Source organism: Magallana gigas, chromosome 8 (genome assembly GCF_963853765.1).
Source record: "Magallana gigas chromosome 8, xbMagGiga1.1, whole genome shotgun sequence".
NCBI lineage: Eukaryota > Metazoa > Mollusca > Bivalvia > Ostreida > Ostreidae > Magallana > Magallana gigas.
Genome location: NC_088860.1, coordinates 35,650,225 through 35,674,190, shown reverse-complemented (window position 1 = coordinate 35,674,190; position 23,966 = coordinate 35,650,225). Strand labels below are relative to the sequence as shown.

At 34.5% G+C, this 23,966-nt stretch overlaps 2 protein-coding genes and 2 non-coding genes across 7 annotated transcripts; 2 read left to right on the top strand and 2 right to left on the bottom strand.

The window, feature by feature from the left end:
- The first annotated feature begins 28 nt into the window (after nucleotides 1-28).
- On the top strand, nucleotides 29-12,129 carry LOC105348441 (integrator complex subunit 6). 4 transcript variants are annotated; one of them, XM_011457857.4, is made up of 18 exons: nucleotides 29-168; nucleotides 257-334; nucleotides 2,554-2,703; nucleotides 3,103-3,192; nucleotides 3,495-3,681; nucleotides 3,772-3,939; nucleotides 4,187-4,401; nucleotides 4,680-4,965; nucleotides 6,113-6,207; nucleotides 6,727-6,837; nucleotides 7,048-7,127; nucleotides 7,378-7,527; nucleotides 8,158-8,261; nucleotides 9,054-9,187; nucleotides 9,311-9,410; nucleotides 9,681-9,794; nucleotides 10,166-10,429; nucleotides 11,022-12,129. In XM_011457857.4, the coding sequence occupies exons 1-18, from the start codon at nucleotides 58-60 to the stop codon at nucleotides 11,216-11,218; spliced, it is 2,634 nt and encodes an 877-aa protein (XP_011456159.2). In that variant the 5' UTR covers nucleotides 29-57; the 3' UTR covers nucleotides 11,219-12,129. The 4 variants fall into 4 exon arrangements, with proteins under 4 accessions (XP_011456159.2, XP_011456157.2, XP_011456158.2 ...); XM_011457855.4 differs by having other exon boundaries at nucleotides 10,166-10,441; XM_011457856.4 differs by having other exon boundaries at nucleotides 10,163-10,429.
- Nucleotides 12,130-12,450: 321 nt separating this feature from the next.
- LOC117690580 (small nucleolar RNA U3) lies at nucleotides 12,451-12,672 on the bottom strand. Its single transcript, XR_004602543.2, has one exon. It is a non-coding gene; the product is annotated as a small nucleolar RNA U3 (small nucleolar RNA).
- A 2,293-nt stretch (nucleotides 12,673-14,965) lies between these two features.
- On the bottom strand, nucleotides 14,966-15,187 carry LOC117690579 (small nucleolar RNA U3). Its single transcript, XR_004602542.2, has one exon. It is a non-coding gene; the product is annotated as a small nucleolar RNA U3 (small nucleolar RNA).
- Nucleotides 15,188-20,501: 5,314 nt separating this feature from the next.
- LOC136270698 (cerebellin-1-like) lies at nucleotides 20,502-21,642 on the top strand. The gene is made up of 2 exons (XM_066069099.1): nucleotides 20,502-20,891; nucleotides 21,175-21,642. The coding sequence occupies exons 1-2, from the start codon at nucleotides 20,531-20,533 to the stop codon at nucleotides 21,588-21,590; spliced, it is 777 nt and encodes a 258-aa protein (XP_065925171.1). The 5' UTR covers nucleotides 20,502-20,530; the 3' UTR covers nucleotides 21,591-21,642.
- Nucleotides 21,643-23,966: the final 2,324 nt, after the last annotated feature.

Below are 23,966 nucleotides of genomic sequence, written 5' to 3'. Positions count from 1 at the left end.
ACAGTTGCTCTATTTGCTTATCTTAAACATTTCAGGTCCGTCAGATGAATACCAATCATGACAATCATTTTATTTCTCGTTGATACAAGTGCTTCTATGAACCAGCGTACATATTTGGGAACTTCTTTGATTGATATCGCCAAAGCTTCGGTCGAGACGTTTATGAAGGTAAAAACACTCGAATTCAGAGAAATCCGTTAGTCGACAGAGGTCGGAAATTTTGATTAGTAAGTGTGTTTAATTTTATTATGTTTAGATAAGATCAAGGGATCCAAATTGCAGATGGGATAGATACATGCTCCTGACATTCGAAGACCCGCCTGCAAATATCAAGGTAAAATTACGTTTATTTGACCAAGACGCGTGAAATTGCTCCATATTTAACAATTTCCACGATGATTCAGATGCGAATAACCTTCCACTAGAGGTATCATCGATAAACGCATCGCGCTTTCAACAATAAAATGTAGAGAACAACGGACCTACATCTGACTGTATCTCCGCCATTTGCTTCTGGCAGGGAAGAAAGTTGCATTGTGGGAGTTTGTCATTGATTTGGAGATCATTTGCATAATGTATGAGGGGTACCAAAGGGTGAAAAATAAACAAAGACCGGTTAACATCCATACAGCACAGTTTACAAATACACAATGCTACCACCAAATAAAAACATTCAATATCCCTACCAACAATTAATAGAAAAAGAATAAATAACAATTGCAGATCAAGCTAAGATCCAGCTTAAATTATAGTGGTGGATCTTGAAAATTTTCAGGGGCAAACCTGAATGGTCTGTTGCTATTTTGAAATCAACCCAGTGAATAAATACAATTTGTAAAACTGTTGGATATAAGCTAGTGATAAAGGCGAGATACATATTTCTGCAGCTTTCTTTATAACATAAACATTGTTCATTGCTTGCTACCTGGCCGTCACGGTTCATTGACGTCCTTAAACAGGTGTCTGTACGATATAAATAGAATACATAGAGTGGGAGGAAGGGGGGATAGGGAGGGGGTAAATAATTTCAACACAATTATGGTCCTTATTTTGTGACTAAAACATATATCATTGTATCTGTACTACATTCTGCATGCATGGGCTTTTGCATGTTCAGCTAAAATTGTAGCAGTATTGATTTTTCACAATACACAAGTAATATCAGCTGTTCTTAGGCCTGCAGACATTGATAGGTATGCTTTTTCCAAGATGCTTAAGTCAGCACTAAAAATATAGATTTAAATGACAAAGCTATTTATATACGTCTCTGGATGATTTAATGTTCTTAAATACTTTGCAATGTTGAAAGACACCTTGGCAACCCTTACCCTACCCTGCCCTGCCCCACCCTACCCTCACAAAATTGTGGAAAATTTACTCAAATATGGAAAATCCTCATTCTTATGCCCCCTTTTAAAGAAGAGAGGGCATATTGCTTAATTTGCTGCTGTTTGTCGTTCGGTCGGTTGGTTTACCAACAGTTTCCGTTCCTTTTCTTCCGAGAGGATGAACATATTGAAATTAAATTTGGTATATAGGTCAATCATGATAATATCTAGGTCAAGTTTTAACAATGGTTCTGATCGAGCAATTTACAACACCTTGGACATAGAAAAATTCCAATTATTTTTTAGTTTCCTTTCATTTTCTTTGCAGAGGATGCACATATTGAAATGATATTTGGTATACAGGTTTATCAAAATAATATATATGCCAAAATTAATTTTTGGTACTATCGAGCAATTTTATAGAGAGTTTATATGCCCCATGGACCTAGAAAAATTCCATTTTTTTGCAGTTTCTGTTCATTTTCTTTGCAAATGTTTCAAGTATTTTCAGTTTCCATTCAGTTTCTTAATGGATGTTCAAAAGGAGGGGGCATACATGTTTTACAATCATCTCTTGTTTAAAAAATATTTAACTCTTTGGAACTGAGACAGAGAGAGCACCAACACTGACTGTCTATTGATGTTCCAGTATTTACTGATGTAAAACTTGACTCTGAATTTTTGCATTGCAAGTGGGAAGTTAATGAAATATTAATTTTGATTACAATTATACGACCTCTTTCCCCAGATATCAAGAATAACAGACAATAGAGGCACAGCTTGGGGAAGACCATTTTATAAGCTAGTTCACATTTCAATTTTTTTTTTAATGATTGACACTTTAAAATATTTTGATAAAGTAATGGTGACTAGCTCCTATGAAGCAATATGCTTCGGCATTCAAAGTCATTTATTAAGTGAACAATAATAAAAAATTTGAATTTAGAATTCTCTGACTCAAAAGTTTATATTTTGTGACTAGGGGGATTGAAAACTGAGGACAGATTGCAAACGTTCATAAGACTTTCCCTCTGATCATGCTGAGCAGCATGATTCAATCAATTAGTCCGACTTGATCGTATCTATGAGAAAATTAATATCCTACTGCATGTGATCTGTAAATGTGCTAAGCAGGGGGGAAAGAATCAATTCTCTTTAATACTTTGGTTTTGAAATGCACTTATTACCATTGCCTGCATTAGATGCTACATAATCTGACTTGCAGGCTGGATGGAAAGAGAGTCATGCCACTTTTGTGAACGAGTTGAAGAACTTGCAGACGCAGGGTCTGACCCTGATGGGCCCCGCCCTGAAGCATGCCTTTGATCTTCTGAACATTAATAGGATGCAAACTGGCATTGACACTTACGGCCAGGTTAGTATTGATGACAGGTGAAAAAATTCTCAGGTGTATAAATTTCAGGTAACATGAAGCCTTCTATATTGAGCTGAATTTCCTATTTGTGTACATAAAAAACTTCAGTCTCTTTAAACTGTGTGACCTTTCCTTGGAATGAAGTATTGAAAGACCAATAAATAGTAATACTTGTTTGTTGATGCTGTTTGGATGCTAATTTTACTGTGAATCAAGTGTTGATTGAACTTAATAAAATACATAAAAGGTATTAGTCTCTGTGTGACATTTCCTTAGCATCAACTATTGACCAGTGGGTACTTCTGTAAACTAAGACTGGTTTATTGAAGTTGGATACTGCTCTTACTGTAAATCTGGTGTTGATTGAACTTTATAAAGGTTTGCTTTGATTGATTTCAGGGTCGCTGTCCATTTTACCTTGAACCGGCGGTCATCATAGTTATCACTGATGGGGGAAAACTGACCACCATGAATGGAGTCCAGCCCGAGGTAGGGAGAATTTTTGGCAGAAGGTTGGAGGAAAGAGCAGAAGATCAATATGATCACTGACTGAGAATTGTCTTCAAATGGCTATTTTTATTGCTGAGAAAAATGTTTCTTTTATACCTTTTTACTGGATTAGAAATGGCTTGACAAAGTTAACCCACTGGTTTAAAATGAGTTTTTCAAATTAGTTTTTCTACAAAATAAATTTTTTGCTGTGGAAAGCATCTTGGCAAGAGGAATTAAGAGCAATTAGTGTTTTCTGCTTTATGTTTTGACAAGTAAAAATACATTGACATGCTTTTTAGATCAACTTGCCCATGAATTCTGTGGTCCCAGGGTCAGAGTTGACCAAGGAACCATTTAGATGGGATCAGAGGATATTTGGACTAGTGCTAAGATTGCCCGGCAACGTTCCTGTCGACATGACAACCAGTACTTACATTCCGTCAGCTGAGAGCCATCCATTGGATGCCATGTGTGATGTCACCGGAGGTTAGACTGAAAATGAAGTATTGGAATTCATACCTTACAACAATTTGTTTAAAATAGCAAAATGAGAGACTGATGAAAATATCATTTTAGGTCGGTCTTATGCTGTCCATACTCAGAAGATGCTTAATGGAGCACTGGAAAGTTTAGTGCAGAAAGTTCAGGGAGGGGTGGTGATCAATTTTGAGAAGATTGGACCAGACCCACCTACTATAGAAGTCAAAGTTGAGAATGGATTAGACAGCAATGGAAATAGCAAAGGTATTTTGTTTCAAAAAATAAATATTTCAAGCATTCAAAATCTGGATAGTATGTGAAACTTCTCCTGTCTTAAATTTTCAACTGAAATAGGTTGTAGAAGGTATTTCAGATTAAGCTGTAATATTTATGACTTATGTAAATACTAAGACCTGAATTATTTTGCCACTTTTGACCTAATTAGTTGACTTTTGAAGAAGAAAAAAAAACCGCAAATTATCACTAATAAGTTCCCTTTATTGTTCCCTAGAGAATCAAGATATAAACATGCCCCCAACAATCAAACTGGAGATGGAGGAGGAAAGGAAGGCCAACTCTCCGATGACTGGTCTGTCCATTCCTAACAACAGCTGGCACAACTGTCGCAAGCTGATCTACGTCCCTCGCTCGGCTCAGAAAGGATACTCAGTTGGTCACTGGCCCATTCCAGAGGCATTCTGGCCAGACACGACCAATTCCACATTGGTGAGTCATTTTTGAGTCTTCTCATGCAAAGGTTTGATATCGTTTTAGATTAAAAAATCCCTGTTTTGAAGGATATTTGACACCATTTTGAAATTGTAAAAAAGAAAGCCGTGATACCAAGTCTTAGAAATATTTTTCTGTCAATAAATTATTTAATAAAAACTAGTGCTAACATGGAATTGTGTTTTGAAATAGATTTCGACCCCTGAAATTTTTTTAAAACTTAAATACATGTACATGTGTATTATATGAATTTTTAAGAATTTTTTTTTATGTAGCCACCTCGCTCAGCACACCCTGTGGTGAAGTTTTACTGTACCCCCTGTGAGCCCATGGTCATTGGGAACCTCCCCTTCGACAAGTACGAACTGGAGCCCTCACCCCTCACTCAGTACATCCTGGAGAGGCGGCAGCCCAACTCCTGTTGGCAGGTTTTCATCAATGGCAGTGCTAAATATAGTGACGTGGGACACCCCTTCGGTTACCTGAAGGCCAGCAGTACCCTGAGCTGTGTGAACCTTTTCCTGATGCCGTACAACTACCCCGTCTTGCTTCCACTGCTGGGTAAGTGTGGGTGTGATGGACAGATGGTATGAGATGGACAGATGGTATGTGAAAGATGTAGAGAGGTTATAGATGGTAAACAGAAGTGGAGAGAGACTGAGAGTAAGTAAAGGTAGCCGTGTCATTTTCCTGTGTAACAATTTGTGCACATGTGAATGCAAATGATTCCAGCGAGTAGACTTTGGTTGACTATCTCATTCCATATTCTTGTTCATGATTTATTTTTACTAAGATAATTTTTATTTTATAGGAATTCTGTAGTATTAAATGATCCTTTTTAGGAAATAAAAAAAAATAGTAAAACTTGAAAAATAATTCATCTTTTTAAGTTTGGAAGGCTTATTAAGCAGTCAAAAACTGTGAAGTTTAATCATTGGCTGTATTTCGCAAAGTTTCACGGATAAAAACATGAACCCACAGACTGGAATGAAATAGTATGACCACAATAAAACAGCTTGAAGACTAATCAATGACAGATTTTGTCTTCTCAATTCAGCCTGTCAAGGCAGCTTTCCCCTCTGTCCAATGGAATTCCAGCTGGTTGCCATGGCACCCTTAAGCCATCTTCTGATTGGACAGTGGATGGCAACAGCCACCGCATCCTCCTCCTCATTCCACACACAAGTGAGGCATTTTCCCTCAGAAAAAAAACATGTGAACTGTTAAATCTTTCAATTGGATTGCAATAAACAGTGCACTTTTTCAAACAGAAAATAAGAAACAGAGACCAAAAGTACCACCATATAATGGTTTTGTAATGCCGTAGATATTTGTGCTTTTTGAATAGTGAAATATGATTCAGAAGTCGATCTGTATAACAAAAGATATCATGGGTAATAACTAAATGGGCTTGTTATTTCAGTTTCAGCCCAAAGAATTAAACTAAATTAAGAATTACCATTAACTGTAAAATAATTTGAGTAATTTTCCTTTTTTTGGTAATTTTTGTAAAAAAAAAAAACAAAAAACCTTGTATTTGTGTTTAAGTAATATATATGTATAGAATTTATGATTTAGTTTTCAGATTTCTACCCAACCACACGAGATGGAATATTTACAGACAGCTATAGATACCTAATTTTTGTTTTCTCACTATATGTATTGCTTTGAACAAGTAAAAGCTGGACATTTTTTGTTTCCTTTTCAGACGAGCTGTTCAAAGTCCACAAGCTGAAGCCGACACAGAAATGGCGGAGTCAGTTTGATACATATCTGAAAACCATGCCTTCGTATTACGCTGGGGTAGGTATTCTGGGACTGACAATGAAATTGTCAAATGTTTATGCAAAAAAAATGTTGCATGTTATGTTGTATAGGTTCTCACTAAGTGATTAACTAGGAGAAGTGGAGACAGCTTGAAGACTAATCAATGACAGATTTTGTCTTCTCAATTCAGCCTTTGTTCATGTAATGAATGTAATTTCATGTATATCATATACAAGTATGTTTATGAGCCTTTCAATTGATCATGTCTTGTGAAAGGAAGTAAAAAAGCCTTTGGAGTGGTGTGCTCCATTTGTCATAGATAAATCTGTGGCTGATATCCCAAATCACTGTACTAGTTTTTTTGACAATATTTTAGAGATATTCCTTTGGAAAGGCATTTATTGTTCCACTCATTATAAATCTGTAACCAATTTCTTTATCATTCTTCATGTTTTGACTCCTTTAAAATACATTCTTTTGGAAAGACATTGGCAAATAGATGTTCCCTCTTGATTTGCTATAAGACTCTAGTGTTGTTTATTGTGTTGTTTGCAGCCATTGAAGCGAGCCCTGGCACGGATGGGTGCCCCCAATCTAGTCCCCGATAACATGGACAACAGTCTCAGTTACAGTGTGATCACATACCTCAAGAAGCTCAAAAATCAGGTCAGGTCAATAGGTCACAACCATGAAAACTAGGTTAAGGGGAATTAGAAAGTTAACATGAAAACAACTATTCTTCTTTTTTCAATAGAAAACATAATATAAGAAATACAATTTTTCTGAATTCTATATGACATTGTGAAGTATTTTGAAGGAATAATGAAAGGTTTTGGAAAGCGTTTTCATGTGGTTTATGTTTTGTTTTTTACACAGGCAAAGATAGAGATGGATCGATTGATCGCATCAGTTGGTCAGAAGGTCACCCTTCACGAAGGCATTAAAGTTGATTCCAGGTAAACAGAATGATTTGTTTTCATTTAAGTCGCAAAAATTTGTGATGTATTTTGAGAGATGTCGAAATAATATTTCCTTTTGTTCAAATCACAAGTATTTATGATATATTCTGAGAAATGAGCAAAGAATATTCAATTCCCTCTTCAAGTATGATTGTTATATACCTAGGGACGTCTTTGAGTAGTGCAGTTTTATATGTCTTTGTCAAAAATTATTTATTTATAAGAATATGTCTATTTTATGTCTTAGAACCAAAACGTCCATTCTACAACGGCGGGATTTTAACCAGCTGTTACAGAATGCTGGGGGAAACCTACAGAGTCTGAAGCAGGAACTGACGGACTTCAACACATTCACCGTGGCGATAGCAGACAAAGACATCAAGCCTCAATACTACAGGTCAGCTATAAGGTCACCCTATTTGCCTTCTGTTGATCGACCCACAAAAATAGTGATAAATCGAAACATAAGGCCACCCTATTTGAACCCACGAAAATACAGTCAAACTTCGTTATCTAGAAAGGACTGTTTAAAATCTTCCAGATATCCGAGTATTCGTGATATAGATGGTAAAGTACTTTAATAAGTAGTGGTTGGGACTTACAAATCACTTCTATATATCCATTGGTTTAGAGAAATCAGTATTTGAGATATCAAAGTTCAGCGTAATAATAAATCAAGATATTTTTATTCTACTCTGTCCCGAGATGTTATCCCATCACTGTTATGAAAAAATTCAAGGAATTTCTTCATTGAAGTGCCCTCTCTAAATTGCCAGGTAGAAGAATGCAGCTAAACATAAAAAGTCTAAGGGGAGTTTGCATTGCAAATGATGTGAAAGTGTTTTTCTTGAATCAGCAGTTATGAATGTATTGTAAATGTACATGTATTATAAAAAAAATTTGGGGTGGGGGAATTCATGGGAAAAGAACAAGAAAAGTGATTAATAGCTTTGAATTCTTGTTGATATTGGCTTCAGACATGTAACAATGTCTTAGTTTTGACAAATGTTGACTGATTTTTTTGCAGAAATCCATATGATATACCTCGCAAAAACCTCATCGATCAAATAGCCCGAATGAGATCAAATTTTCTACAAAAGTCTTTCCATAGAACAAAGCTTGTGGATGATGGCAAGTACCAAGTCTTTGATATTATCTGAATTTTGATTGGCAAATGCTGTTTGTATTGTACTATGGATAATCATAGGAAACAGAATAATTATACCCCCGCTCTGAAGGAGGATATATTTTTGTACCAATCAGACGTCAACTTCCTGTTTAATGACGACTGTTTATTTTTAGCAAAAATTTTCAAACAAATTTTTGTCAAAGAATTCTCAGCAACTGTTTATCGCAGATGCTTGAAATTTTTACACAGTATTTGTATAGGCATGCTATATTGTGGGATGTATTTTTGTACCAATCGGACGTCAACTTCCTGTTTAATGAGTACTTTGTTTATTTTTAGCAAAAATTTTCAAACAAATTTTTGTCAAAGAATTCTCAGCAACTGTTTATCGCACTATTTGTTTTGGCATGCCATATTGTGGGATATTTTTGTACCAATCGGATGCCAGCTTTCTGTTAAATGTCGACTTTCCTTATTTTGCATATTTACATCAGAGCGGGGGTATCACTAGTGAGCATTGGCTCACAGATATCTTGTTGGTTACTGTATATTATTATTAGGTTACATTGAACTTTATCCTGGAATTTAAATTTATTCTTTATATTTATATAGTAATTCTTTTTTATAGGAATATGTTATCTATGAGATCAAATTTCAATATGTTTATAAATTTTGACATTCTATGAAAATTTAATATATGATGGATGTGCAATTGTGTAAAGAAAGGAAAAAGGCAGTTTGGTCACCAAATGCATGTATATAAGTATTTAACGATGAGATTATATGCCACACAGATCAAGTTCACAGTGTTCCTGTCCAGCAAATGGGTAACTACCAGGATTACCTGAAGAAGCAGCCTGCCCCCCTCCGAGAGCTAGAGACCTCCCCCGCCAGACTCCACACCTTCGGAAATCCATTCAAAGTCAAGGTAAGGCCAAATAAAAGCAGAGTATTTCTTGTGCTATAACTGATCATAAGATTGGATGGAATAAAAAAGTTGGTGTAAGAATTTATTTTGAAATGGTGATCAAATTGTTTAAACTTTCGGCAGATGAACATGGTAGATGAAGCAGACGACCCAACCATAGATAAACCCTCCAAACGTCGTAGTGTAGAGAGCCCCTCCCCAGGTCCCAAGAGGAGGAAAGTCGGTCAGTATTCTCTCTCTCTCTCTCTCTCTCTCTCTCTCTCTCTCTCTCTCTCTCTCTCTCTCTCACTTATTAAGAGTTATTGCTCTCAGAGTTATTTCTCTTGGTCAATATTCATTCATAAATAATGCTTTAATTTACTTTAACCATTTCAACTACTTTTAATGGAGACGAGCTTCACACCTTTTAAAAAATGCCTGGGTAAAAATATATGCTAAATTGCATGAAAAAGAAATGCTTGGGAGTAATTTTAATCTGCTTTGTTCTTTGTAGGACCCCTCCCCAAGGACTATGTCTTTTGTAGATCCCCCACCCCCACCCCACCGGCCTCACCAGTTCCTGATCACATCATGGAGGGAGACTTCAGTCCTCAGCCAGACTATAAAGGTAAAGGCTTTTTCGGCACATGTGTGATTTTTAAGGGGTTCTATTTCACAATGGACCATTTGATTTCAATTACTAGTAACTGTGTAACTAATATTTTCAATGAGTGTAAATCTGTGGGTTTTTTATTCCCCAAAAAGGTCATTTTTGTCATAAATTATTTATTTTTTTTAGGGGGAGGGGTCATTTTTGAATTGATGACTTTAAAAAACAAAAAGGGTGAAATCTCCAATTTTTTAATGTTGACTTTGGCAAAAAGTAGAAACCTGTAGAAAATTCCAGTTATACTTTAGTTACTGCAAATGATGCTGATGAAAAGGTGTGGAACAACAGTAAATGGGCAACAATTGTATCATTTGTGCATGTTTCAGAAGATGACTTTGAGGAGAACAATGTTCCGGAACAAGAGGATGAAGATCAGCCATTGATAATAGCTGAACCGGAACAAGACCACTCCAAGAAAAACCACATCAAAGAAAATAACGTGTCGCCAGGCGATGCGGAGAACCAGATGTTGTACAACTCGTTGAATTCACGGCAGAGAAGCATCAACAACAGCAAAAAGGACTCGCTCATCTGGACACACAACACACGTTTAAAACACTCGGTGTTCAAGGAGCTCAAGAAGCCAGGACGAAGTAAGTGGAACGGTACGAGACCTCCGTAAACTACGATATATACAGTTGAACTTAGATATCTTGAACACAATGGAAATGTAAAAGTGATTTTTAAGGTCCAACCACGTATTATTTAAGTATTTCACCCTCAATATCTCGAAATACTGGGATATCTCAAAAATTTTAAACAGTCCCATCTAGTTCATGATAATGAAGTTTGACTGTAAATGAAAAATACTTGCATGTAGGAGTTCTTATAACTAACAGGTTTAACAAGCTGTAAGTTGGTTTTTGTTGGAGAAATTTTAAACAATATGGTAACATGTAGTATAGTTTTATGTTTTACAACTTGAGTTTTAGATTTTATTTTATTGAAAATTATAAGGTTCAATTCTAAACTAGCTAACTTTAAAACTGCTTACAATGAAAACAAAATATGATCACTCAAAACTTTGACAATTTGTTTATTGGTGATCCAGTTTTTTGTTATCATAAATTGTGGAGAAAAAATGATATAGAAAATTCAGAGTTCAAAAATTGGTACTGGTATGCTGGAAGATGAAAATGTATTTGCTAATTAAAAATAATTTTACTTCAATTTTTTTTTTGGCAGATTACGATAACTTGTTTCACCACTTGAATTCAGTGCAAGGGAACGTGGAACTAAAGTGTGCGTTTGTTAGAGACGTGATTCGTGAGGCGGGACGATTCAAGAAAAAGGTGCTAATCCAAATGTTGGAACAGTTTCAAACCTCATTAATGCAAGTGGAGGGGAGAAAACGGAACAGCCTCCCCATGGAAACCAGATGATATTGAATAAACTGTTCAAGAGATGATTAAAAAGCGAAATAATGAATTATGGCAGATACTGTATCCCTCATTGAGAATCGAGAGATATATTTTTAATCTTTTGTCAAATCGAATTATATTAAATGGATATGTGACACCAAGAAAAAATAAACTTACTGGCATTATTTCCATGTTAATCAAATCAAGGAGGTGATACAATTCTCTAGCCATGTCTTTGTGTTCAGATAATTTGTGTCAAATATGGGTTTTGACAAGCTGGGTCTGTGATATATTGTGTGTATCGTATGTGTGTATCATGTTGATACATATTGCATCATGTAATTCAAGACTTTCAAAAAATCATGGGATAAAAAAAGTTTTTAGGATTGTTCTCTCTTATTAATCAATAAAAATTACACAACTCCTTATTTTTTATTCTTTTATATTTAAAAGAAAATATATTTGAAGAACATGCTTATTAAATTAAGCTCTCTTTAGACAAAGCGTTTAAAGACGGCTTCATATTTATTAAATAACAGAATATTCTACTTGGTATATCATTTCCTTTGAACTTGAATTTACAAATGGAATAATAGATTATACACAAAAACTTTTTCATTAATTTTTCCCAAAACTAAAACTGCATAAATAAACAACTTGGATTAGTTTCCGAAGTCTAGTGGAAAAATATTTATTGGTGAAAACTTTAGAGAGATGGTTTCATTATAATTTGAATTTTCCATCAATGAAAATTTGAGATATACAAGTCTTGATTTGTTGTTCAGATGCATTTGACATACTGGTACATGTGCTAAAACCATCATATTTTTTTCTACAGTTTATACTGAGTTTATATGCAATTATTATTAAAAAATGTTTTTATTGTTTCTTTTTAATTTTTTGACAAACAATAAAATGTTTGAAAAACTTACTATACTTGTGTTATGACTGAAACTGTTTGTATTTACCTGTAGAAAATCGCAGGTGGAAACTTCAAATTTTTCAATTATTAAAATTTACGGAAATTACAATCGTGTTTAACATAAAGAGGGAAACAATTAAACGAAAACTTTTAAAAATTTATAAGAAATCCAATTGACGATAAGGACAGGATATCGGAATAAAGGGGTGTTTGGTATAAACGGGTTAAACAAAAAACTGTCGGTGTAGAGAGGTTTTTCGTTAACTAGTATTTCCCATGATATTTCGTTACATGATAAATTATCCCTCTCCATTTAAATACATGATTTGAAACCACTCAGAATGTGACCTCTTCCTCCAACTCGCCAAATAAGGGAGAGAGGAACAGTCATCAATGACGAGGGCCGAGCCGGGCTGTGAAGCCCAGCAGCCCTCGCCCGCTTCACGCTCAGAAGAGGCCACTCTTCCTCATCGTCGTGGTTTCTGGAACTTACAGTTTTACCTGGCGTCCCGGCGATACATACTATAGAAATGATCCCTAAGAGTATGATCTTGTTACTATATTGTAATGACGAACTCTATATAGACTCGGCGTGACGACATATGGTAGGTGAACAGTGTTTGAATGTGATGAAATTAGCGCAAGTTTTTTTCTTTAATTCGACGATTGCCTTTAATTTCAAGTCCAAATTTATCAATGATATACTTAATTCTTAATTGTCGAATATAGAAATTTGAAAAACACTATATACAATTCAAAATTTTTGAATTGTATGTGCATGTGTAATTTTTTTGAAAGAGGGGACGTAATCTTAATTGCGCCTTTTGACTGATCGATTAATTTTGTCGTTAAATAGGTAATCCAGGTGTTGTCCATTCAATGTCTTTAAGATTCTTTTGCTGATGGACAGACTCAAACTTTCACAGTGGCACCCTTTAAGAAGTAGATGACCCTTATTTATTTAAGGTCGCAATTAAGATAAAAGGTCACAGGTCAAGGGCAAAACTCTCTGATCGATGGTGGCTTGGTGGTCATCAAATCTGCCTTAAAAACTTTGAATATATTTTTGGCCATAAACTATTTTTAGAAAAGAAAAATCAAAATATTTCAGCCTCAAACGTCTAAAATTTTCCATCTCTATTATTCATAGTACTTCTTTTCAAGGAAATTAACATAAAATGGCAATGACGTTCAGCCTTCATTTAAAGACTTCAAACTTGAAACGCTAGTATCTGTACACTCTTGAGGGGGAGATGAATCCTAATAATTGTCAAATCAGAAAGTATTCAATATTCTGGACATAAATAGTATATGTATTGTATTCATGATGTATCCAGTGCATGGGTTTAAACACACGCTCTGACTTCTTCCTAGGTTTTCACTCTAAAACAAACAATTTAAAATTGTCATAAAACATGGTATAATCATAGGGTCGAACAAGAAAGGTAAGGAAAAATATGAAAACACAATATAATAGTCATAATAATAGTCATATAAATCCGCAAGAATTTGTTATATTTCTGCACAGCAATGAACATTCTAACGTTAGTTTTATAATCGACTTTACCATTAACCCACAGTGAAATATGCGAGTCTATAATACCTAAATCGTGTATTTGGAATAGTTCGTAAATAAAATGATTCTTGCATTCGACAATTGTTTGCCAACAAATAAAATGTGATGTAAGTGTGTTTTTTTTATCCTTATACGCAGTTTGGAGAATCAATATTTCATCTATGTAAATTATAATTCAGTAAAACATCTGTGCCTTAATTTTGTATGAATGACGTTAGTTATACTGTAATTGTCATGAAGAAAATTATTTTTAAACTTTTGTATCTCTGTTCGTATATATTAGAAATGCTTCTTTGAAATTGACGTATGGATTTTGTAGGGGAGATTTCTTAGTATCTTTAGAATTCTCTGCTTGAAAGACAATATGTAGCTATTCTTGAAGGCGTATATATGATCACATTCGCGGGTCTTGGAAAGGGGGGGGGTCGGACCCGGACCTCTGGGAAAATAAATTTTATGCCCCGAACCCCCCCCCCCCCCCGGCAAACTTAAATATTTCTCGGACTCCAAACTCAATCCCCCCCCCTCCCCCTTAGGATCTGCGCATGGCTAACTTATAATTTTGAAACGACGGTTTTAATCTAGTTGTGGTAACCCTCAAGGAGAAGAGATTATGAGGCCATAAGGTTCAATGTCATCAAATGTTCTGTTCAGAAAGATAATGTCAGCTCAATATTTGCTTTTTCGCTTCGTATCTTTTAATCAATTCGACGTTTCCGCATTGCGAACACAGTGATACACAAACACACATTGTTTGTTTTTCCAAATGTAAAACTTAAGTTAGTTCTGTCATGCATTCACCCTCGCTTCCAAATTACCGAATCAACGGACTAGTAAAACAAAATTGGTCAAATTTTATTTGTATGTAAATGTTATACAATATTAAAATTAAAAATCCAATGAAAAATATAAAACACAAATATTTTTTATATAAAAATTTTTTAAATATTCATTATTAAAACTAATATCATATGCATATATAAAACAAAAAGTATATAGGCATTAGCCCCCCAAAAAATCTCCCAAGGAATATGTACTGTTTAAATATCTTGCATGTATGGTCAGATGGTACATTCTACATTTCCTTTTTAACCTCATCTATCGAAAATATTTTTCATATGTAACAAAAATATACATATGTAAATGTACGTATTGACTTCGTTTTCAGTATTTAGAGTTTAATTAACCGTACACGCTTAGATATCTAAGCATGCGTTAATTCCTACATGTTGTGTCTTACATTAGTTTTTAAAAGGGTTTTTGTTTTGAAACCACTCAGAATGTGACCCCTTCCTCCAACTCGCCACTTAAGGGAGAGAGGAACGGTCATCAATGACGAGGGCCGAGCTGGGCGGTAAAGCCCAGCAACCCTCGCCCGCTTCACGCTCAGAAGAGGCCACTCTTCCTCATCGTCGTGGTTTCTGGAACTTACAGTTTTACCTGGCGTCCCGGCGATACATACTATAGAAATGATCCCTAAGAGTATGATCTTAAATTGTCAATGTGTAAAGACGGTTTATAAAGACTCCGTTAACTCACGCACTACCAGTCCAGAGTATTTGTATACAACAAAAATTAATCAAAGTTTATTTCTTAATCAGAAAATTGTTTCATTTGTAAAACCTACATCAGTAAGCTTACGTATTATTGTATATTATTGTTTAAAACAAACAAAATGTATATGATTAAATGTTAAATGAATTTAGAATATGTATAGAAATTAATAGTATTACACATGTGTACATGCGGCAATCTTCAAAGAAAGATAATCCACATCGCATGCTAAGGTAAGGAAAGGTAATCTGATAAGCATTTGGAAAACCCCCTTGTGAGTTGTCTTTCCTTACTGTCACAACAATAGCTCAGAAAAAATAAACAATATAAAAAGATACATTTTTATATATTTCCAATACATGCTACGATGTTCTGACCACATGTAGGTTATTTTATATCTTGTAACTTTACAACAAAAGCAAGCATATTTCTGTAAATAATCTTTCAGAATATATGGAATTCCTCACCAGTATATGGCTGATCACCTCTTGAGATTGTATTTATGTAGAGCGGAGCGGATCAGTAACCCTTGACTTGGGAAGGTGAGATACATGTATTAAAAGATTTTATTTAAACTTCTTTTTTTTGGAGGGGTGGGGGGGGGGTTAAACTTCTTACGGGTCCCATGTCATTACCTGATTTAATCAACGCGTGAGAAATTTAAATTTACAAATGAAATGCCCTGAGCAAAGACACTAATAATTAAGGTCAGACGCGACCTATCTTCCACTTTTTCTATTTTTTCCTATCTCCACAATATAATGATTTCCACTTCATAAATTCATAATTATATTTTAATGTAATATGAATCTTTTTTTATTTGGATATAAAGTTTAATTGAAAATGTATAGTACTGCTTTAATTATAAGCATTTAAATGAATTTTGCGTGCTATTTTAAGGAAAATTCGAAATATTCTAGCTCCGAAACGAGCCTGGTAATATAATCGGAATATTTGGGAATTAAATACTTTGTATAACGGGTTTAAATTTTAATAAATAAGGAATAAATTATCAGGGAAAATTATATAAAATTGAGGAACTTCTCGTCTGTCCTTAAAAAAAATTCCTAGCCATCTCCCAAAAAATCTCTAAAATTTATGTTTTGTTCAAAATACGTGTATACATTAAATTGAATTTATTTAATTTATTTCAACAAACTTTGATTAGCTGTAGCGGATGAAAAACATCGAAAAAGATGTTAATAAATTGCATGCATCATCTAAACCAATCCCTAAAATAATTTTAATAATCAGTTTCCATCGTATGTGCGTATGCCTTAATATCAGGAATATTGATAATATCTTATTATCTATAATAATACTATTGAAAATAAAAATGTTTATACATATTTTTAAAAGTTATTCTCAGTTTATTGTCATGGGCCTCTTCACTCTGTAAGTGGAATATATACCAAGGGCCCGTTTTACTAAAAGGCGTACGCCCGGTGTACTGACTACCATCAAGGAAGAGTCAACTTGTTGCTAATGCACATCTTTATTCAGTCATTGTATAACTAGAATGATGATTTACGACATGATGACGTGACTTGATGTAATGACACGTGATGTTACTATAGATGTGTCATTACATCAAGTCACGTCATCATGTCGTAAATCATCATTCTAGTTATACAATGACTGAATAAAGATGTGCATTAGCAACAAGTTGACTCTTCCTTGATGGTAGTCAGTACAACATTAACAACTTAGAAGTTTTCTCTCGTAGAAACAAACATAGTAAACATGGTAAATGTAAATGGTGTTCAGCACAGGGACTAGGAAAAAATCTAAACTGCTCGTTCCCCGCGAAAAATCCTAATAACAAAACCAAATCCGGAAATCCGGAATATTCTAAAATTCAAACTCAATCCGGAAAAATGTATATAATGTTAAATTGGCTATAACACCCGGCGTAACCCTACGCCCGTCGTAAGTCCGGACTTAAGTCAAATATTTGGACTAAGGTCCGTTTCACTAAAAGGCGTAACTTTGCGCTTCTGTTGCTGAGAATATCGGTGCTGACTGTAATGTTAAATTGTACAATTTGTCATGTAGATTTTATTAATTGCATATGAAATTAAGAAAATAGAGAGTTTTGATAAGTGGTACCAATTCTCGAATAGAAACTTTCTTACCATGTTTTATGCACATTTTTTTTTATTTGCACTTGCCGTTTACATGTTAAAATGACATATTTAGACAATCAATATATAGTTTTCATTCGATTATTTTTATTCAATAAGATTTACGTTTCATATATCTTAGTAAATTGGGCAATGAATAATGCAGAAAATATACATACATGATGCACATGTAGTACACAGAAATGTCTAGCATTTCAAGCATTTCATCCCCCTCCCCAACTTCCACGCAAAATATGTGTGAGCGGGATATTTTGAAATTTAAATTTTTGAATTTTATATTTTACTCTTTTTTTAATTTCATTTTTGGTTAGTTAAAGGTGTAAGCTTAGGTAGTTAAACGAAGGTTAATCACAAAAGTATTTTCAGTATTGTTAAAATGTAAATACCAAAATATGATGAAAGCTCCAACAATGTTTTAGAGTCGTCAAAAATCCCTAATTTTTTTTTAAATATTAAATAACATATTTATCATATATCCGATTTCGTTTTTTTAATTTTATTTTTATTTCGTAGGCTACATACACCTACATCTTTATTAACTTCAAATTTATATGAAGCCTCGTTCAATATACTAAATACAAATATAAGTGTACTTGGGTAGTTTATGTTGAGTCCACAATACGTCTGACACATACATCTGTACCTTGGATCTGATAACTTTGGTGAAACATTTACAAATACTTATGGTTTGTATGTACCCTTTCACTTAAATAATTCTAAAAAAAATTGTTAACTTCGGAAACAAATTGTGTTAAAAAAAAAGACTTGGAATTCATCAATTATTTCCTAAGTCATTTTTGCTCCACATTTTACCTTGACACAAATCTTAATATGAAAGTAATAAAATTAATATATTTATCAGAGCCTCTTCCTTTTTTTTCTCCTTTTTTGTTTGTTTGTTTGTTTTTTTTCTTTGCATGAATATTAAAATTTCGTTATTTTAAGTATCTGTTGTATAATTTGTTTGCTTAATATTGTCCAATCCATGGTGAAACAGCTCATTACTACATTAATTCGCTATATTTTCTATTTTTAAACTAATTCACCGATTTTCTTTCAATGATATAGCAAGAGGAAACCAGAAAATTTAATAAAAATTTTTATTTATACTCGGGCCATGATCAAAAGAGAAATTCCAAGGGTGTTCGAAGCATGGTTAAATCACCATAGATATCGATAACAAAGTAGTTCTGTTGAGTTAATAATTTTGAATGAACATATCCTATATGCCTCATCAAATATATCTTTCAAATAAAACATTTTAGCAAGTTTTACTGTGTGATTTTGTCACTTAGCAGGATTACTATGCCTGAACACGCTACGGTTCTCTCTCTCTCTCTCGCTCTCTCTCTCTCTCTCACGCAAACACAATCGACAAGTTTCTATCTTTTTATCTATCTAAAGAATTTATATATATATATCTATATCTATATATTTATCCATCTATCTTCCTTTCTACTGTTTATCATCTGTCTGCGCATGTGCATAAGCTCGTTGTCAAGGACGTAAGTCTGGCCTTAACTTAGTCCGATACTAGTGTTTACGGCCAGGCGTATACGCCTCTTAGTGAAACGCAGTCCGGCGTATACGCCTCTTAGTGAAACGCAGTTTACGCCGGACTAAATTTTGGCGTACGCCCTAGGCCTAAGGCCTAACTTAAGTTCCGTCGTATCTTACGCCTTTTAGTGAAACGGGCCCCTGTATATTAAATTTTTGTACCCAAGTGGACATCCCAAGTCAGATGGTAAGATGGTATTTTACAAATGCTAAAAGGTTTGCGTCTGATAAAGCAGAGCTCACCGGGTCTCCGTCGACAGTGAACGTGTGAGGAGAAAGGACGGCCAAGAAATGCACGCAAACGGAGACGAACTGATTACAAGTTTTGCCATCCGTTGCACGGCTATTGCAATACCCGGTGACGTGAGGTGTGCGATGGACCTAAGTTATTTAAACTGTATTTTCAATATCCTGCAATTTATCTATCAATGAGCGCGCTTGATTTTCCAAAAAGGTGTATACACTTTAATGATGTACATCGGTGTACTCTTTTCTACAAGGAGTCAAGGTCATGTATTGTTGGGCGCAGTACTAAACATAGGTGTCGGAACCGGGGGGGGGGGGGGGGGGGGGCTTATCCCCCCTTTTTTTTTTGCAAAGTTAAGCATCATAGAGGGTTCACCCCCCCCCCCCCCCCCCCAATTGTTCTCGCCGGAAAGGTAATTGTTCCTAAATTTTCCTTGATAAGATGGAAATATTGAGATGGTGGAGTCATAGGTATACAAGCGTATTTTATTTTCACTAGTCTTATTATAGATAATAAGATATTATCAATATGCTTGATATTAAGGCATACACACATACGATGGAAACTGATTATTCAAATTATTTCAGGGATTGGTTTTAGGGGATGCATGCAATTTTGCGTGTACTATATATATCGTATGCATAAATTGAAGTAACAATTTGGCACCAAGTAAACAACTACTGCCAAAATATATTAATTATGATATCGGCAATGCTTCAAAATCTAAGCTATGGTAAAACTGGTACCGGTTAACATAAAACAAGCTGAGCTTAGGTTCATTTATTCTTCTTAAAATTAACATATATTACAAATATCTTTCATGATGTACACAATTCAGACTTGTACATAAAAATAAAGGAAAGACAGCATTGGTTCAAACAAATATAGTTTCTCTGTTCACATATTGAACGGTCATATCATGTATACCTAACTTTTTGTCTAAATATTTGTCTTAGGGTTGATGCATAAAATATTAAATCAAAAAGGAAGTATCTGGTTCGCGACAAGGTTTATCATTCTAACAATTTGCTTTCAGTATTTTAGGTTCTTTGATACTTTACTTTAAAATCATCTACTCTTTATGGCTGTATAAGTTCTGCAGCAGCAAAAAGGCCGCTATTGGTATACACTACGTGGTAACATTTCAAGCGAATTGCGTTTGCAGAGGCACACTAAGAGTTAAACATAGTAATGCAATCTATTGTCAAGAATAAGGTCTGTAGACATGAATAATATTGATAAGCGCAATAGTATTCATACATTTACCTATAAAAGCAAAAGTATATATCATAGATAAGCAGATATAACGTGGACATATAGCAGAAACGTACATATGGTTGGGCTAAGTCTTTTGGTGTGCATCTTTCTAATGACCTTTGAACTTGGTCAAACTAGTGTGATAGGTGAAACCGAGAATACAGCACATATCCTAAAACTATCCAAGATGATGGTAAAACTGGAGTCTGCAGTAAAAGATATACAAAACGACAACCGGAAGTTACAAAACGACAACAGACATCTAAAGGAAGTCATCGCAGAATTGTCCAATCGTTTGGAAAACGAGATTCGACTTCGGGAACAACTGGAGAAGCGAGTTCGGATATGTGAGATTTATCAGAGGGAAGACGACGGAAATGACGTAACTCTCCCCCAATCCAGTCGGAACACTACGGCTAAAGGGAAACGAATAAGTGGTAAAGATTATTCCAAATATTATCCAAATTATCCGGTATCCAAGAGAACAATTCTCGAACTCTATTTTAAACCTTTAAAATTGTTGGATAAATCTATATTTCCACACAAAGAGTTTTTTTGTTAAGTCCACATTAAAGTATAATATACTTGTCACAAACTTTGTATAATAACTCTAGGTGTACAACTAATTATGATAGATTAGTTTTTGGTGAACATGCACCACACAACTAGTAATTAAAAGATTGTTGACCCTACAAATCGTAGACGTATCTGTTTTTGCAGGAATTCGTTCCTCCAACGGAACCATCGCATTCTCTGCTTACTTGACCACCACTCTATCCAGTCCTGGTAATTTAAGGCCTCTCATTTTTGATGCCATTTTCATGAACGAAGGCAATGGTTACAACCACCACATGGGCGTGTTCACAGCTCCAAGAACTGGTCTGTATGTCTTTACATGGACCATCCGGGCTAATGGCGGGGCCTACTTTAATACACAACTCCTTGTCAATGGATTGATGTACGGGTCGATGTACACAAGGGACTACTATTATTCCAATTCAAATTCGGCCACGGCGGTCGTTCACGTCGCGGTGGGAAATTCCGTTTACGTCAGAACCGGTCCTACAGGTAACAGTGGCACCATTATAAGCAATTATGATGGGTATTCCACATTCTCTGGATGGACAATCGATTGAATGTTATTTTGCATGCAGTTCAAATCATTTAAATAAAGTAACTTATTTTGCATTTGTAGTTTTTGAATAGCGCCATACATGTACGAGGGTTGTCCCAAAATAATGTAGATAGGACACATAATCTAAAATCTGTTCACTGTAATTGCATTAGACTTCTATGTTTTCTTCAATGACTCTTTGGCAAACAATACTGAAAAATTCAAATCTGTACTTTATTTATCTCTCGAGAAAATGAATAATTTGTAACAACAAGTTTTGTCAGGCGGCGCAATGTGCGACGTCGAAAATTTCCAATTTTACGTTGTTGCTAAACCCTCCACATCGTTTACGATAACATTAACGTTTTATTTCCGAAAATGTCTCAGAAAAAGATATTATCTTTGAACATGTACCCTGAGTGCACATTCAACACATATTTTAGTTTAATTTTTTTTTTTAATATTTTCTAAGTGCAAACGATCTGTCGGCTCCAAACTTGCCCTGTATTACTTGTTGTCTAACGTCCGTCTTGCCGAAATGTGTCGTTCAGCATTTTGACGTCCATTGATATCGTTTGGGTTTGTCTTTTTTCCTCTTATTGTCATCATACTTGTTCAAATATTTTCAATGTTGTTTAACTAAATATTCACAAAACGCATTTCTAATCGATTTTGTTGATTTCATTTACTCCAAAGCCGCTTAGGATTTATTTCATGGTCTTTACAAAATTGTATCAGTTACTGCTGCGCCGCCTTCATCGCTGACATCGTCATTTTATTACGAGTTAACTTTTCAACTTGTCACAAAACGCGCTATAAAATATTTAAAAGTTTTGTTATTGCCAAAACATTTTCTAAGTAAACAATAGAATTGTTATCAAATATCAATGTATGTTTTATTTGAATTTATTCATTTGAAAAGTAATTTTCCTCGCAATTTTCATTTCATTGTCTTGATTTTACCCTTTTTTTTGACATTGCGCCGCATGTCGAATTTCTGATCTAACATGCTTTCATTTAACTAATTTAATCTCAAACAATATTTGATTTTAAAACATTATTTGAATGCAAATTTCTTGAACCCTTTGTGGCACAAATTTCAACTTCCTTTGTCTTCGATTAACTGAATAACGCCACTTGTCTACGCTATTTTGGGACTACCCTCGTATATTGAAAATTTATTAAATCTTAGAAAATCCCCTTCTCTACCCCTATACATATTTTAGAAAAAGCAAACGCTTTACTTTGAAGCCCTAGCTCTAAATTTTAAATTACATGGCCCCTAGGTCAGACGTTCAGGTCATAGGGCATGGCCAATGTGCCCGAATAGTAATAACATATTTAATCTTAATTTTAAAAAATCTTCTTTTCTACTCCCGTATTTATTTAAAGAAAAAATAATACATGGTTATAAAGTCCTTAAAACCCTCTACCAATATTGTGAAATAAATAGCCTTGGGTCAGGGGTTCAGGTCATATGGCGGGGCCAATATAACCATAGTATGAAATCTTTAAAAAATCTTCTTCTCTACCCCATATATATTTTAGAAAAAGTAAATGCATGGCTATGAAGCTAAAAAAAATACATGGTCCCAGGGTTAGGAGTTCAGGCTCTTTAGATAATGGCAACAAGGCAATAAACTAGTGGTTAAATTAAAAAAAAAATTCTCTTCTGTACTTTCACTGTTGTTGGAGATAAACTAAATGTACATATTGTTATTATGCTTATAATGTCTTCTTTTTAAATTGCCAATAAGGCAGGGGTTAAGGCTTTTTGTTTGAGGAAAGGGGTGGGCTATATAGTGAACATGTACTGTATTTTTAGGTCAATTGAGACACTTGGGAAACTTGCCGTTGATTGTACGTTTTCTGTGAACGATTTTACATTTTTAAGGAATAAATAAGGAATCATTCTTTGAGTATTATGAGGTGAAGGGCCTTGTGATAGATTTGATCACACCCCAACGGAAATTATCACCTTACTTTACCGCCGAAACACTCTACAACTACCATTATAACTACATGTATTTTTTTTTCAATATTATCATGATGCAACAATCAGGTGTGGTTTAGAGTGTCGGGTCCTAATAATTCAATATCAAGTCTGGTTGATTGATGTTGTTTATTTTAAACAATGCTTCCATCGTTTCCCTCCATGTTGAAATGTCTTCAAGGGAGCGTTCATTATTTTCAACAATACACAAAACGAATTGAACCAAGGTATAATTGAATTGTACCTATCTTCAAATCCTTTGTAGATATGTCTGAATTGAACCTATCTTCAAATCAATTGTACCTATCTTTAAATGAATTTTACCTATCTTCAAATGAATTAGAGATAGGTATAATTCAATTGAACCTATTTTTAATTGAATTGAACCTATCTTTAATTGAATTG